This window comes from Dipodomys ordii, unplaced genomic scaffold (assembly GCF_000151885.1).
Source record: "Dipodomys ordii isolate 6190 unplaced genomic scaffold, Dord_2.0 Scaffold107, whole genome shotgun sequence".
In the NCBI taxonomy this organism is placed as follows: Eukaryota; Metazoa; Chordata; class Mammalia; order Rodentia; family Heteromyidae; genus Dipodomys; species Dipodomys ordii.
In genome coordinates, this window is record NW_012267323.1 from 3,492,875 (window position 1) to 3,509,232 (window position 16,358).

The following is a 16,358-nucleotide window of genomic DNA, read 5'->3' on the forward strand; positions in this document are numbered from 1 at the left end:
TTTTTTTTTTTGGCCAGTCCTGGGGCTTGAACTCAGGGCCTGGACACTGCCCCTGAGCTGCTTTTGCTTAAGGCTAGCACTCTACCACTTGAACCATAGCACCACTTCTGCTTTTTCTGTGTATGTGGTACTGAAGAATTGAACCCAGGGCTTCATGCATGCTAGGCAAGCACTGTACCACTGAGCCACAATCCTAGCCCTCCAGTCCTTTCTTAAACTGATTTTTTTTTCCTGGTACTGGACCTTTAACTCTGGTCCTAGGTACTTTCCCTAAGCTCCTTTTTGGTCTAGGCTAGTGCTCTACCACTTGAGCAATAGCTGCACTTCTGGCTTTTGGTGGTTAAATGGAGATAAGAGTCTCACAGGCCTTCCTGTGAGACTCGAAGCAAAATCCTTAGATCTCAGCCTCCTGAGTAGCTAAGATTTGCTTTCAGATAAGGTCAGACTCTTTGCCTAGACCTGCCTGAACCATGGTCTGCTGGGATTACAAGTGAGTACCACCACATACCCCCAGATTCTTCATTCAAGTGGAGTGTCAAGCACTTTACTGCCTTGCCTCCTCATCTCAACCTCCGTCTAGGTGGGATGACAGGTGCATGCCACTGTGCCCAGCTGAAGTTTCACTGTTTCTGTTTCTTCTTTGCTGGCTAGCCTGGCATCAAACTAGAGTTCCTCACAATGGCTTCCTAAGTAGGAAAACAGGCATGAGCCACGGGCATTCAGTAGTGGGGTTTTAACTCAGGGCCTTATACTTTTTTTTTTTTTTGGTCAGTCATGGGGCTTGAACTCTGGGCCTGAGTGCTGTCCCTGAGCTCTTCAGCTCAAGGTAAGCGCTCTACCACTTGAGCCACAACACCACTTCCAGTTTTCTGGTGGTTAATTGGAGCTAAGAGTCTCAGTAGTCTTTCCTGCCCACGCTGGCTTTGAACTGTGATCCTTAGTCTCAGCCTTCTGAGTCGGTAGGATTATAGGTGTGAGCCACTGGCGCCTGGCTGGCCTCATATTCTTGCTTGGCTTTTTTGCTCATGGATGGCACTCTGTCATTTGAGTAGCCATACTTCCACCTCCTGGTTTTTGCTGGCTAATGGATACTAATCTTGAGGTTTTTGTCTACCTGGCCCGGCTTCAAACCTAAGTTGTCAGATCTCAGCTTGCTGGTAAGCTAGAATTATAGTTTATGAGCCAGTACCTTGCTCCATTGTTTTGTTTTGCTTGTTTGTTTTGTTTTGTTCCTGGGAGGAAGTCTGAGCGACTCATATCCAGTTATCACCAAAAAAGAAGTGGAACCATGGCTTTAAGTGGCAGACCATCAACCTTGGTTGAAAAAGCTAAGGGACAGTGCCTAGCTCCTGTGTTTAAGTTTCAGTACCGGCACACACACACAAAAAGAATCTCCAAAAGGGATGGGAGGTGGTTTAAAGGATAGGATGTAGCTCAGGGGTAGATCACTTTTGTAGTATTTACAAGGCTCTGGATTTGGCCAGAACTGAAAGTTAAACAAAAATTTAAAAACTGAACGTAAGCCGAGCCTGTGGACGCAGGGCTATAATTTCAGTTTCAAGACAAATGACAGGCTGTGAGTTTGAGGCCAGCCTGGGCTATGTAGTGAAATCCTGTCCGAAAATAAGTAAATAGCAAACATAATTGGATAAAAACAAGTCATTGAAATGTAGTTGGATAATCTTGGAAATGTTTACTGAAGTCGTATGTGATGAGATATAAGTAATCAATAAAGTTGTCTAGCTTTGCTTTCTTTTTGGCAATACTAGAGTTGGAACTTGGGGCTTTTTGTCCTCAACAGGTGGTGCTATACCACTTGAGCTAGAGATGAGTCTTGTCTTCCCAGGCTATCTTTGAACCTTTACCCCTAGTAGCCTCTTAAGTAGTTAGGATTATGGGCATGAGCCACCAGCGCCTATTTTGAGTTTTATAATAAAGTGTTGGTGCAGTTTATGTAACTAGTTTATTTTACTTTAAGAAGGGCAATATTATCATGCCTACAATTTTAGCTACTTAGCAGCTGAGATCTAAGAATTGCAGTTTGAAGCCAGCTTAAAGTCTGAAATTCTTTATTGCCAATTAACCAAGAAAGGGCTGGAAGTGGAGCTGTGGCTCATGAGTCCCAGCCTTAAGCAAAAAAGCCAAGCTAGAGCACCAGGCCTTGAGTTCAAGCCCCAGTGGCAGGATGAAAAAAGAAAAAGGACGCATTATAAGCTGCACAACTGTAGTTCATTCTTGGTAATTGAGAGGTTGAAATCTGAAGGATCAAAGTTTAAAGCTAGCCACTACAGAAAAGTCAACGATATTCCTTCTCCACAGAAGGAAGTATGGCATGGTACCTCTTGTCTGCAACTCCATCAGCACTCAGAAGCCTAAAGTAGGCAGACTGTGACTCAGGCATGCCTGACCTAGAAGCAGGGTCCATCTGAAAAATAACCAGCAAAAAATCAGGGCTAGAGGAATGGCTTAAGTACTAGAGCACCTGCATAGCAAGCAGGAATTCCTGTGTTAAACCTCATTACCATCAATGAAAGTTAGGAGGGAGTGTGTGTGTACCATTGCAGTATTTGGAAATTTTAATTATGTGGAATTCACTTAACGGTCAATATAATAGTTTGGTTGTCTACATTTGTGTTGAGTGAAAGAGGCTAAGGTTTGCATAAGTGAATAATAGGTAATTCTCTGTTTCTTTTATTTTGTAGCATTTTACCTGAGAAGTTCAAGGTACTTTGTTAAACTTCTGTCTCATAAACTGTACATTTTGCAGCACATATATAAGGTATGTTGTAAATAAGTCTATTTCCCTTTCTTATGGAAGAGAGATCATTATTAGTGTAAATTTTGGGGGCGTGTGGGCACATCACAAGTGTTAATGATTCTCTTACTGGACAGTCTTGACAGTAGATTTGTGTCAGGGCTAGGGATTGAACCCAAGGCTTTTCCAATGCTAAGGATCCATTTTCCCACAGAGCCATTTCCCAAGCCTGTGTGAGTGTGTGTGTGTGTGTGTGTGTGTGTGTTCACATGTGCGCTTGTCCTGTGGTTTGAACTCAGGGCCTAAGCTATGTCCCTGAGCATTTTTGCTCAAAGCTAGCACTCTACCACTTGAGCCACAGCTCCACTCTAGGCTGGTTGGGCTGGCTTCAAACCTTGGTCTTAGCTCTCAGCCTCCTGAGGGCCATAGGTGCCCAACCCTTCATTTCTACCCATAAATCATTTAAGTGAAAAATAATAGCATTTGAACATGGCCAAGAAATGGAAATGGGAATTTTTTAATATAAATTAAAATTTTAATTAAAATACTGATTAAAACAGTCTTTAGTGCCTGGTGCTTTGCAGGGAGGCTGTGCCAGTGACTTTTGTAGATTGAATACAGCCAACATTCTGTCTCTTACTTTCAGACTTCGAGCAATGATTATGCTCCCAGACTGTTTGCTTGCTATTTTTGTATTTTAACTTATAGCTATCAACATAGTCTTTGGCTTCCTCACTGCCCAAGAATAATTTAGGAAGCTGGGTGCAAGTGGCTCATGCCTATAATCCTGGCTACTGGGAGGGTGGCTAAGATCTGAGGATAACAGTTCAAAGCCAGCCTGGACAGAAGAGTTCATGACATACTTATCTCCAACTAACCATCAGAAAACCAGAAGTGGTGCTGTGGCTCAAAGTGGTAGAGTGTTAGCACTGAGTTCTAGTTCTATGACTGACAGAAAAGAGGGGTTAGGAATGCATGGAGCTCTGGGTTTGATTCTTCAGTACCACATACACAGAAAAAGCCAGAAATAGTGCTGTGGCTCCATTGGTAGAGTGCTAGCCTTGAGTAAAAGAAGCTCAGGGACAGTGCCTAGGCCCTGAGTTCAAGCCCCAGGATTGACAAAAAAAAAAAAAGAAGAAGAATTTCCATATGAGAGAAGTCTAATTTAAGGATTTTTTTTTTTTGGTCGGTCGTGGGGCTTGAACTCTGGGCCTGGGCGTTGTCCCTCAGCTTTTCAGCTCAAGGCGAGCGCTCTACCACTTGAGCTACAGCGCCACTTCCGGTTTTCTGGTGGTTTATTGGAGATAGGAGTCTCAAGGTCTCTCCTGCCCGGGCTGGCTTTGAACCACGATCCTCAGATCTCAGCCTTCTGAGTAGCTAGGATTACAGGCATGAGCCACCAGCGCCCGGCTATTAATTTAAGGATGTTGAAGAGGGTTTTCATATGTATTTCCTTTAAAAGATGGAGTTGAATTTCTTTACTGGTAAATCACAGCTTTTGCTTATTCAGAAAACATTAAGCAGACCTGGGAATGTGGCTTAGTGGTAGGCATGATGCCCTGGGTTCAATTCCTCAGCACCACAGAAACAGAAACAGCCAGAAGTGGTGCTATGGCTCAAGGAATAGAGTGCTAGCCTTGAACAAGAGCCCTGAGTTCAAGCACCAGAAGTGTCAGGGGGGGGAAAAAAAAGGAAAAATCTATCATCTGACATTACTTGCTTAGTATGGACATTACAAGATGAGTTAAATTTAGTGAAGCCGTTATTTTGCAGAAGGAAAAAAGTTGAGTAAACTAATTCTACCTTAAATTACCTTTCAGTCTAGGAGGAGACCTGTTTAAGTATAATGAAGTGTTACATTTGTGAGGATATTTACAAAGGAGGTTGTGGAAAGAGGAAGTAGAACATGTAGTGGAGATTAGAAAATGCTTTATGGAGAAGTGGCATTCTGTCATCTTGAAAGGTAAATATTTGCAAAAGAGAAAGGAAGGTGACAAGTATGATGTAGTCCTATAATCCCAATTATTTGGGTTTATTGGTGGAAGCCAGCCCTAGCAAAAAATTAACTAGATCCTGTCTGAAAAACAAAATAAAAACTGTCTGGGTACACAGCTTAAGTGAAATTCTGTCTTAAGTTCCCATTGCCACAAGAGTAAAAGTGGGTGGTGGCAGCTTCCTAAGCAGAAGGAAGATGTTTAGCAAATCAGACCATACTACTGCTTTCTTAGAACACTGCACTGTGTGGTACAAATGGTGATGGCTGTTTTTTTTTTTTTAATAGATGGTAGGGCTTGAACTCAGGGCCTAGGTGCTGTCCCTGAGCTCTTTTGCTCAAGGCTAGTGCTGCCACTTTGAGCCACAGCTCGCCTTCTAGTTTTCTGGTGGTTAATTGGAGATAAGAATCTCAACGACTTTTCCTGCCTGGCTGGCTTTGAACTGCAGTCCTCAATTCAGCCTCCTGAATAGCTAGGATTATAGGCCTGAGCCACTAACACCAGGCCTAAGTGAGGCTTTTTACGTAAGATTATCTAGAGTCCTAGAAATGAGTTACAATTTCAGAGAAGTGAGTTGGAAAATGGTGCTTCTGAAGAAGACGCATCAGCTTGCACATAATCTTGTGATTTGGATTAAATTTTTAAACGTTGATCTTTGAATGGATTTTTCTGTTCAACCATCTTTCGTCTAACACATGGTGCTCTAGTTTATTACATTAGTTTAATTGCTTTGTAAAGACCACTTCATAGGTTGGTTGTGCATTATATATGAATATTAGTGGGTGCTAGATAAATCTTATTATTGAAATGCCACCATTTGAAACACCTTCTGCTTGGCTTTGATTTGTTGAACTGTTAGGTACATTTTCACTCTTCTTCATTAAATAAACTCTTCTTTTTTTAATTTTTTTTAATTTTTTTAACTGTATTTTTTTTTGTCTTTTCTCTTTTTTTTGGTACTGGGGATCGAACCCAGGACGTTGCACTTGCTAGACAAGCGCTTTGCCACTGAGCTACATCCCAGCCCACGCTCTTCTTTTTGACCCTCATTTTTACCTTGGGCAAATTAAATGTCTCATTAATAAGCATGATTTTTTGTTGTTCTTGTTTTTTAGTCCTGGGGTTTGAACTCTGTGTCCCTCAGTTCTTCAGCTCAAGGGTAGCTCTCTACCACTTGAGCCACAGTGCCACTTCTGTTTTCTGGTGGTTAATTGGGGATAAGAATCTCAAGGACTTTTCCTGCCCTGGCTGGCTTTGAACCATTGATCCTCACACTCAGCCTCCTGAGTAGCTATAGGATTATGTGCATGGCTTTTTTTTGTTGTTGTTGTGGGGCTCAGACTCAGAGTTTGGGTGCTGTTATTTGGTTGTGGGGGCTCAGACTCAGGGTTTGGGTGCTGTCATTGAGCCTCTCTGTTCAAGGTTAGCGCTCTACCACTTGAGCTCCAGAGTGCCACTTCCGGTTTTTGGGTGGTTCATTGGAGATAAGAGTCTCACAGAGACTTTTCTGCCCAGGCTGGCTTCAAAGTGCAAACCTCAGATCTCAGCCTCCCAAGTAGCTAGGATTACAGGCATGAGCCAATAGTGGTCAGTGAATTAAGAGGTCTTGAGGGTGTGGACAGACTATGTTGCCAAGGAACGCCAGGGGCTGAATAACTCAGTGTCTCCTGATCATCTCTCTAATCTCTTGCAGTTATGAGCTATAACTCAAGGACCTGAGCTCTTCAGCTCAAGGTGAGCGCTCTACTACTTGAGCCACAGCACTACTTCTGGTTTTCTGGTGGTTTATTGGAGATAAGAGTGTCACGTACTTTCCTGCCCAGGCTAGCTTTGAACCAGATCCTTGGATCTCAGCCTCTTGAGCAGCTAGAATTACAAGCGTGAGCCACCGGCACCTGGCTTCCCCTGCTTACTCTTACAAGAATTAAACCTTAGGGACTTGTATATGCCTTCCACTGAGTTACATCTCAGTTCCTAAAACTTTTCTTTAGTTTCTATGTCACTATTGAGATTTGTAACTATTTTCTTTTCTTTTCTTTTTTTTTGGGTCCGGTCGTGGGGCCTGAACTCTGGGCCTGGGCGCTGCCCCTCAGCTCTTCAGCTCAAGGCTAGCACTCTACCACTTGAGCCACAGCGCCACTTCCGGCTTTTTTTCTTATGTGGTGCTGAGGAATCGAACCCAGGGCCTCGAGCATGCAAGGCAAGTGCTCTACCACTGAGCCACCTTCCCAGCCCCGTAACTATTTTCTTCGAATCCCAAGAGCAAAATTAAGCCATCTAATTTTTCTGGCTCTTGTTATATGCTCACTGGTTCATATTAACTGGTATTTCATGTAAATTATCCACTAAATCCTGACATGCACTGTCAGGCTAATTTTCTCTTAGTCTGTGGACATTATAGATAGATAGGGACCTACCAACAAGAAGAGGAAGCCCACTTTTTTTGTGTATGAAATTGATTACCTCTGTCTTCTAAATAGTTATGCATACTTGGCCTACTAATCAATAATAGTTTACGCCATTACTGTTTTTCTGTATTACTTTTATGCACTCTAAAAGTGATAACCTGGAAGTGGCGCTGTAGCTCAAGTGGTAGAGTGCTCACCTTGAGCTGAAGAGCTGAGTGACAGCACCAGAGTTCAAGACTCACAACCAACAACAACAACAAATAATAAATGAGTAAATAAAAAGTGATAACCTTTGGAATTCTAAGAACTCTTTTTTTTGGGGGGGGGTCAGGTGGTGGGGCCTGAACTCTGGGCCTGGGCATTATCCCTCAGCTCTTCAGCTCAAGGCTAGTGCTCTACCACTTCAGCCACAGCGCCACTTCCGGCTTTTTTCTTTTTGCTTTTGTGGTGCTGAGGAATCGAACCCAGAGCCTCATGCATACAAGGCAAGTACTCTACCACTGAGCCACCTTCCCAGCCCCCCCCTTTTTTTAAAATAAGTTTTTTATTGTAAAAATACAATTACATGAGCAAGGTAATGAGTACATTTCTTTTTTTTTTTTTTTTTGTCGATTGGGGGGGAAGGGGGCCTTGAACTCTGGGCCTGGGTGCCGTCCCTCAGCTCTTCAGCTCAAGGCAAGCGCTCTACCACTGGAGCCACAGCACCACTTCTAGTTTTCTAGTAGTTTATTGGAGATAAGAATCTCAAGGACTTCCCTGCCTGGGCTGGCTTTGAACTATGATCCTCAGATCTCAGCCTCCTGAGTAGCTAGGATTACAGGCGTGAGTACATTTCTTATCAAGCATTGTTGCTTCCTCTTTTTCCCCCTACCATCCCTTCCCTCCCACCTCTACAACTACACTTCCCCCTTCCCCCCATGACCCTTTTCATTAGAGGAAGTTGTCTATTAAGGACATGGGACTGGAAATAGATCCTGCCACTCAACAATCCTTTTTGGAATAAATCTTTCCAGGATAGGCTGAGGAGCAAGGCAAAATAAAACTAGTCATGTTCCTTTTAGCAAGGTGTACAAAATCCCTAACTGAGTTTGCTGGATCTAAGGTGTATATTGAGGGCTGGGAAGGTGGCTCAGTGATAAGAGTGCTTGCCTCGCATGCATGAGGCTCTGGGTTCCATTCCTCAGCACCACATAAAGAGAAAAACCCAGAAGTGGTGCTGTGGCTCGAGTGGTAGAGCGCTAGCCTTGAGCTGAAGAGCTGAGGGACAGTGTCCAGGCCCAGAGTTCAGGCCCCACCACAGGCCCCCCCCCCCAAAAAAAAATAGGTGTACATTGAGCTCTAATCAGCCTCCAGTACAGGGACTTGAATTCAGGCCTTGATTTCTCACTCAGTTTGTTTGTTTGTTTTTGCCATAGCTGGCACTCTACCACTTGAGTCAAATCTCCATTTTTTACTTTTGCTGGCTAATTGAAGAGTCTTGAGGTTTTGTCTGCCCGAACAAACTTCAGTTCTCAAATATGAGCCTCCTGAGTAGCTAGGATTATAGTTGTGACCACGAGTGCCTGGTTTTAATTTTTGTTTTTAATAGGGTCTCACTATGTATCCCTAGCTAAACTTGAACTTTTGATCACTGGCATTAAAAGCATGGGACCATGCCTACTTTCTACTATAGATTTACCTATTATGGATAATTTCTATAATAAGGTATGTGATCCTTTGTGATTGGATTCCTGTAGTGGTTCCAAGGTTCATCCATGTTGGAGTATATGTATTGGTCAGTCTTCATTTAGAGTCCTTTTATTGTTGAGTCAGATTCCACTGTATAGCTGTAGCACATGCTAAATACTTGGTTTAGACAAGATTATTTTGTCAGTCGAAAGCTAGTAAGAAATTAAAAATAGGGTGTATTGCTGGAAGTGTAGCTTGAGTGGTAGAACACCTGCCTAGCAAGTGCAAGATCCTAAGTTCAGACCCTGTTACCACCAAAGAAAAGGGGGGAACATGTTAATTTAATCACGGGTGCCTTAAAATACCTTTTTTGGTCAAGTGAGCAGTTATTTTAAGTTTCAATCCAATTTAAGCTCTTAAAAAACTAGGTTAAATGAAAAGCTTCAGTGACTAGCTCAAGGCCTTCAGGAAGCTGTTCAGACAAATGTGAGTCAACATCATAGTCATACAAACATGAGGAAATCACCATAGACGGCTGTGTGCAGTGGAGAGAAGTGCACATTAATGTGTGGTTGTGGTTTAGCCACTTGAACATCTGAGAAACATCTGATAGACCACTCCTATGCTATACAGCCAGATAAGCTAAGCCCGAAGCAGTACATATCAGCTGTACAGTCACCTTGGGGATCAATTAGACTTGCAAAAAGAAATGTAAAATCGCTGGTCACCACTTAGTTTTGTTTTTGTTTTTCGGTTGGTCATGGGGATTGAACTCTGGGCCTGGACTCTGTCCCTCAATTCTTTAGCTCAAGGAGACCGCTCTACTACTTGAGCCACAGTGCCACTTCCATTTTTTTGGTGGTTTATTGGAGATAAGTGTCACGGACTTTGCTGCCTGGGCTGGCTTTGAACCCCAATTCTCAGATCTCAGCCTCCTGAAGAGCTAGGGCTACAGGCGTGAGCCACTCACTCACTGGTGCCCGGCACCACTTAGTTTTTCTTTTCTTTTCTTTCTTTCTTTGTTATTTTTATTTATTTATTTTTTTGGGTCCGGTCGTGGGGCCTGAACTCTGGGCCTGGGTGCTGTCCCTCAGTTCTTCAGGTCAAGGCTAGCGCTCTACCACTTGAGCCACAGTGCCACTTCCGGCTTTTTTCTTTTTGTTTATGTGGTGCTGAGGAATGGAACCCAGGGCCTCAGGCATGCAAGGCAAGCGCTCTACCACTGAGCCACCTTCCCAGCCCCCACTTAGTTTTTCTTATAGCAGAACTTCATGAAGCTCAGAAACCTACATATAGCCCTTGCTGGGCATTATTTGTCAGCCCCCCCCCCCCAAGTAAACAGACTTAAAACACTAATGTTGATGACTTCATAGCTACTCAGGCATATTTGACATTTTCCTGATATGTAAATGAGTTTCTTTTTTTCTTTTCTTTTTTTTGGCCAGTCCTGGGGCTTGAACTCAGGACCTAGACACTGTCCCTGAGCCTCTTTTGCTCAAGGCTAGCACTCTAGCACTTGAGTCATAGCACCACTTCTGGCCTTCTCTGTGTATGGTACTGAGGAATCGAATAGCACTTGAGTCACAGCACCACTTCTGGCCTTCTCTGTGTATGGTACTGAGGAATCGAAAGTAGGGCTTCATGAATGCTAGGCAAGCACGCCACCACTAAGCCACATTCTCAGCCCTGTAAATGAATTTTTAAAAAGAATATATATAATCTTGCCCATGTAATCGGAACCCCTCTATACGGTATTTTCACACAAAAAAGTGTGTGTGTGTATGTATATAGACATAAAAGTGTAGAATGTAATTGAAACATAGGTGTTATTTGTTTCCTTTTGTATGTGAGAATCCTGGGGATTGAACTCAGTGCCCAAATGCTGTCCAGAACTTTTTTGCTCAAGGTTAATGCTCTACCACTTGAGCCACAGGTTTTGGGTTTTTTTTTTCTGGATAATTGGAGATAAGAGTCTTACAGGTTTTCCTGCTCAGGTTGTCTTGGAACCATGATCCTCAGATCTCAGTAACTAAGGTTACAGGCAAGAGGCCACCAGTGCCTAGCTTGTAACATACATTTTAAAAAATGTGTATCCTCTGGGATAGGGTTTTAGCTTAGCAATAGAGAACTTTTAATAGTATGTGCAAGGCCCAAACTACAAAAAAAAAATCCCTACCCATATTGTCACAAAGAGATAATTAGAATATTCTAAACAAATACTTTTTTGGGGGGTGCTGGAGGCTCAGTGGTAGAGTGCTTGCCTCCCATGCATGAGGTCCTGGGCTTGATTCCTCAGCACCACATACGTAGAAGAAAGCTGGAAGTGGCGCTAAAGTGGTAGGGCCCTAGCCTTGAGCTGAAGAGCTGAGGAACAGGGCCTAGGCCCAGAGTTCAAACAACACAACTGGCAAAAAAAAAAGAAGAGAGAGAGAGAGAGAGAGACAAATACCTCTTTTTGTAGTTTTTATTTTTTCATTTTACTTTTTTTGGTCAGTCATGAGGCCTGAACTCTGGGCACTGCCCCTCAGATCTTCAGCACAAGGCTAGCACTCTGTCACTAGAGCCTCTTACAACTTTTTCTCTTTATGTGGTGTTAAGGAGTCAAACAAAGTGCATCATGCACGCAAGGCAAGCACTCTACCACCTTCCCTGCCCTTTTTGTAGTTTTTAAATTTTATTCTATCAAATACATCAGAAACTCAGATATATGAACTTCAGGAGGGAGAGAGAGAGAGACAGAGAGAGATGTTAGGGCAGTGATAGAATGCATCCCTATTCTGAGCAAGGCCATCAGCAAACTGAATTTGATCCCAGCACACTCTTTTTCACATACATATAGGGGGAAGGAGAACAAAAGAACAGGAGCAGGGAGGAGTTAACAAACTGCTCCTAAAATTCACAGAAACCCAAAGGATGCAGAACAGGCAAAATAGTCTTGAAAAAGAACAAATTGGAGGATGCACACCTCCTGATTTCAAAACTTGTGTTACAAAGTGACAGGATTGAGACAGTGTGGTACTGACAGGAGACCAATGGAACAGAGCTGAGAATCCCAGAATAAGCCCTGCACATTGAGAGTCAGTTGATTTTCCACAAGAGTGTTAAGAAGGGTCAGTGGAGCATAGTCTTTTTTTTTTTTTTTTTTGGTGGGTTGTGGGGCTTGAATTCTGGGCTTGGGTGCTATCAAGTAGTTTATTGGAGATACGAGTTTCAAAGACTTTCCTGCCCAGGCTGGCCTTGAACCGTGATCCTCAGATCTCAGCCTCTTGAGTAGCTAGAATTATAGGCAAGAGCCACTGGTGCCTGGCTGAGCAGTCTTTTGAGAAAGTGCTGAATGGCTAGATTTCAACATGTTTTTTTTTTTAAAAAAAAGTTAATCCACTACTTAATATATATAAAAATTAACTCAAGCTGGGCACTGATAGCTCATCTCTAATCCTAACTACTGAGGAGGCGGAGTTCTGAGACTGAAGTTCAAAGCCAGGTCAGGCAGGAACATCCTTATGATTCTAGCTCCAGTTAACCAGCAAAAACAAAACAAAAATTAGAAGTGTATGGCTCAAGTAATACAGTACCAGCCATTTGCAGAAAAAGCTGAGCAAGAGAATGGGGCCCTGAGTTCAAGCTGTGGTTAGGGCACCAAAAAAGGAAAATTAGAAAGTGAAGCATTAGAGGGAGAGCAGGCTCCATATCCAAGACAAGTCCACCTTACTTACTTTCATTGTGGTTGGCTGTGAGATGACTTGTCTCTGACCTTGCATGTGCTCTAAGGTTCTTGACTTTGTAGATCAAAGCAATGGGCCAGTCTTGGCATACTTGCTGTATACTGCCACTCAATGAAATGTCAGCTGTAAGAGAAGACATTGTTCTTATGTCACTGCGTTGTTGTTTCTAGCAGCAATTTACAATATAATGGTATTTTCCTATTTGCAAAGCCAACCACAGTGCAGTGATGGTTGTACAGTATGGCACAGTACAGTACAGTATGGCACAGATGGTCCAATGTTTCCTGACTTTAGGATGAAAGTGTGATAGTAACTGTGTATCAGCTTTGGAATTTTTTTTCTTTTTTCTTTTGGCCAGTCCTGGGGCTTGAACTCAGGGCCTGGTCACTGCCCCTGAACCCCTTTTGCTCAAGGTTAACACTCTACTGCTTAAGCCACAGCACTACTTCAGGCTTTCCAGTATGTGGTACTGAGGAATCAAACCCAGGGCTTCATGAACGCTAGGCAAGCACTCTACCACTAAGCCACATTCCCAGCCCTGAGCTTTGGAATTTTTTTCTTTTTCTTTTTCTTTTTTTTTTTTGGGTCCGGTCGTGGGGCCTGAACTCTGGGCCTGGGCGCTGTCCCTCAGCTCTTCAGCTCAAGGCTAGCGCTCTACCACTTGAGCCATAGCTCCACTTCCGGCTTTTTTCTTTTTTCTTATGTGGTGCTGAGGAATCGAACCCAGGGCCTCAGGCATGCAAGGCAAGCGCTCTACCACTGAGCTACCTTCCCAGCCCTGGAATTTTTATCTTTTCTAAAGCAAGTGATATGCAGGATGATTTTCTTGTGATGCAACTTGGAGCTGCAACATACTGTATGGTTTTAAGGGTAAACTATTAATACTGTATAGCTTACTGTATTGCTAAGTAAGCAATAATGTTTAGTAGATTAGGTATATAAAATGCATTTTAAGCTTACAATAGTTTCAGCTTAGGATGAATTTACTGGACTGTAACTCTACTGTAAGTCAAAGAGCAACTATACCTAAATTGGAAGTTTTGGTGGCTGAGGTTCTTAGTGGTAGAGTATGTCATTAATCATACATGAAGCTTTCAGTTGAATCCCAGTACTAGCAGAAAAAAATATATATAGGTTTTGGAAAGGCAGATTGCAAATGTTGTATATGGTATTTTATTTGTTGTTTTGTTTTTGGTTGGTTATGGGACTTGAACTCTGGGCCTGGGAGCTATCTCAGCTTTTCAGCTCAGGGCTAGCACTCTACCACTTGAGCCACAGCACCATTACGGTTTTCTAGTGGTTTATTGGAAATGAGTCTCATGGACTTTCCTGCCCAGGCTGGCTTTGAACCGCAATCCTCAGATCTTAGCCTCCTGAGTAGCCAGGATGACAGGCATGAGCCACTGGCACCCAGATTATTATGTTTTGTTCTGGTACTTGAACTCAGGGCCTTATACTCTTGCTTGGCTCAAGGTTGGTATTCTACCATTTGAGCCACACTTCAACTTCCAGCATTTTGGTGGTTAATTGAAGATGAAAGCCTCATGGATTTCTAGCTGCAAGAAAACTACTTTGACTTAAGTAGAACTGGAATAGCATTTTAAAGGTTTTGGATTTAATAAAAATAAGAACTTTTAAAGTTAGACATAGTGGATATAATCGTATCACTCCAGGAGGCTGAGCCAGGACAGTGAGTTCCCTACAGAATGGGCTACATAGTGAGATGCTGTCTTAACATAGACAGACAGACAGACACACACACACACACACCCCACCACCACCACTACCACTGTTACCGCCAAGTTTAAGAGTGTGTATTAGAATTTGGGTGTGCTGAGGCTTGTGTTCATTGGTCACAAAAGGGAAAGGGTGTATTTGTGGCTTATGCATTCCATATAACACCTTTGTTCTATGTTTAAGAGATGGCTGCCATCCGAAAGAAACTTGTGATTGTCGGTGATGGAGCTTGTGGCAAGACATGCTTGCTCATAGTCTTCAGCAAGGACCAGTTCCCAGAGGTTTATGTGCCCACTGTGTTTGAGAACTATGTGGCAGATATTGAAGTGGATGGAAAGCAGGTGAGTATAATTTCTATTATGAGTAGCTAGTACCATTTAGTATGTTAGGCTATTCATAGAATGTAGAGAATTAAAGCAACCCCTCCCTCCCTTTTTTTGGTCCTGTTTGAGTCTTTTAGCTCCGGGGTCTTGTGCTTGCTCAGGGCTGGTGCTCCACCACTTGAGCCTCTAGCCCAAGTTTTTGTTGGTTATTTTGGAAGTGGAGTCCAGTGGACTTTTCTGCTCTGGTTGTCTTTTTGTTGTTGTTGTTGGTCATGGGGCTTGAACTCTGGGCCTCAGCTCTTCAGCGCCAGGTGAGCACTCTTATCACTTGAGCCACAGCACCACTTCAGTTTTCTGATGGTTTATTGGAAATGAGTTTCACGGACTTTCCTGCCTGGGCTGGCTTTGAACGGAGATCCTCGGATATCAGCCTCTTTAGTAGCTAGGATGACAGGCATGAACCACAGTGTCTGGATCTGAACCTTCTAAGTAGCTAGGATTATAGGCATGAACCATTTGAGCCCAGCTGAGATTTAGACCTTTTAGCCTCATCAGGATACAGTATGACAAAAATGTTAGAATAATCCATTTCTTTTAGCCTTTTTATCAATTTACTTTTTTTGAAACAGTCTCACTAAGGCTAGCTTCCTCAGCCTCTTAAATACTTGATACCTATCTATTGAGTGTGTGTATATACTGGGACTTGAACTCAGAGCCTAGGCTCGCTCTCTTAGCTTGTTCACTTAAGGCTGGTATTCTACCACTTGAACCCATAGTTCCTATTCTGGCTTTTTGCTAGTTAATTGGAGACAAGCATCTCACAGATTTTCCTGCTTGGGCTGGCTTAAAACTGAGATCTTCAGATCTTAGCCTCTTAAGTAGCTATGATTACGGGAGTGAGCATAAGTAGCTAGGGTTACAATAGTTTAGATGATTTTATAAAAGTGATTGTGATATGATAGAAAGTTTTTGGAAGCAGTGGATATTTTAAGGTTTGTAGTCCATTTTCTCCGAATGAAATGTGGACTATAAATGTTTGTTCTCATGTCCTTAGTACCCCCAAAGCACTTTTCTGAACTAAGAGTAGGAAAAATGCGTAAATTTGCAGGATCGGCATTACATACTTACCCTCTAGTGGCAAAAACTAAAGGATACAATTGAAAGCCAGCCTGGGCTATCTATAATAGTTAAACCTTGACTCACAAAAGAGAAAAATGTCAACCCAAAGCAACTTTGGTTCCTACCTTGAAGGTGGCCTACTAATGTAGTATTGCCCGTTTAACCTTGGTTCTCAGGCATGGATGCTCACTCCCCTAACCCCTCAACTTTTCTTCTGATTTGCTGTACTCTATCGCTGAGCTATGCCTCCAGCTCTTTAATTGTGCTGGTCATTTTTGAGATACAGTGTTTCTCTGCCTATCCATCAGGTGCTTTAGGTTTCAATGCAGGTTGAGATAGATATGTATCACTTGTATCACTGCATCCAGCTGGCACATATTGGTTAAGAAGAGATCTTACAACCTTTTCTGCCTAGGCTGTCCTTGAATAACCTCCCAAATAAGAAGGATTTTAGGCCTGAACCAACAGTTCATGGCTTGAATGCATGTGTTTCTATGGGCCTGGTAGGAAAACTGGTTTCCACTCATTCTCCAGGTGTGACAAACTTGGCAGCAATTTGCTGAGCTCTTTGGGACTACTGTCATATAATAGCCTACTTATCTAACTTAAAGATTATACAGAGAGCCAGG

General features: G+C 42.8%; 1 protein-coding gene across 3 annotated transcripts in view; it reads left to right on the top strand.

The window, feature by feature from the left end:
• Rhoa (ras homolog family member A) overlaps window positions 1–16,358 on the top strand; it is a 33,923-nt gene that overhangs the window by 6,610 nt on the left and 10,955 nt on the right. The window contains exons 2-3 of one of the 3 annotated variants that reach the window (XM_013028127.1): window positions 2,703–2,779; window positions 14,471–14,628. In XM_013028127.1, the coding sequence (XP_012883581.1) occupies window positions 14,473–14,628 (156 nt within the window). In that variant the 5' untranslated portion in view covers window positions 2,703–2,779; window positions 14,471–14,472. The remainder of the gene's footprint in view (window positions 1–2,702; window positions 2,780–14,470; window positions 14,629–16,358) is intronic. The other 2 variants (XM_013028129.1, XM_013028128.1) reach the window with 2 other exon arrangements.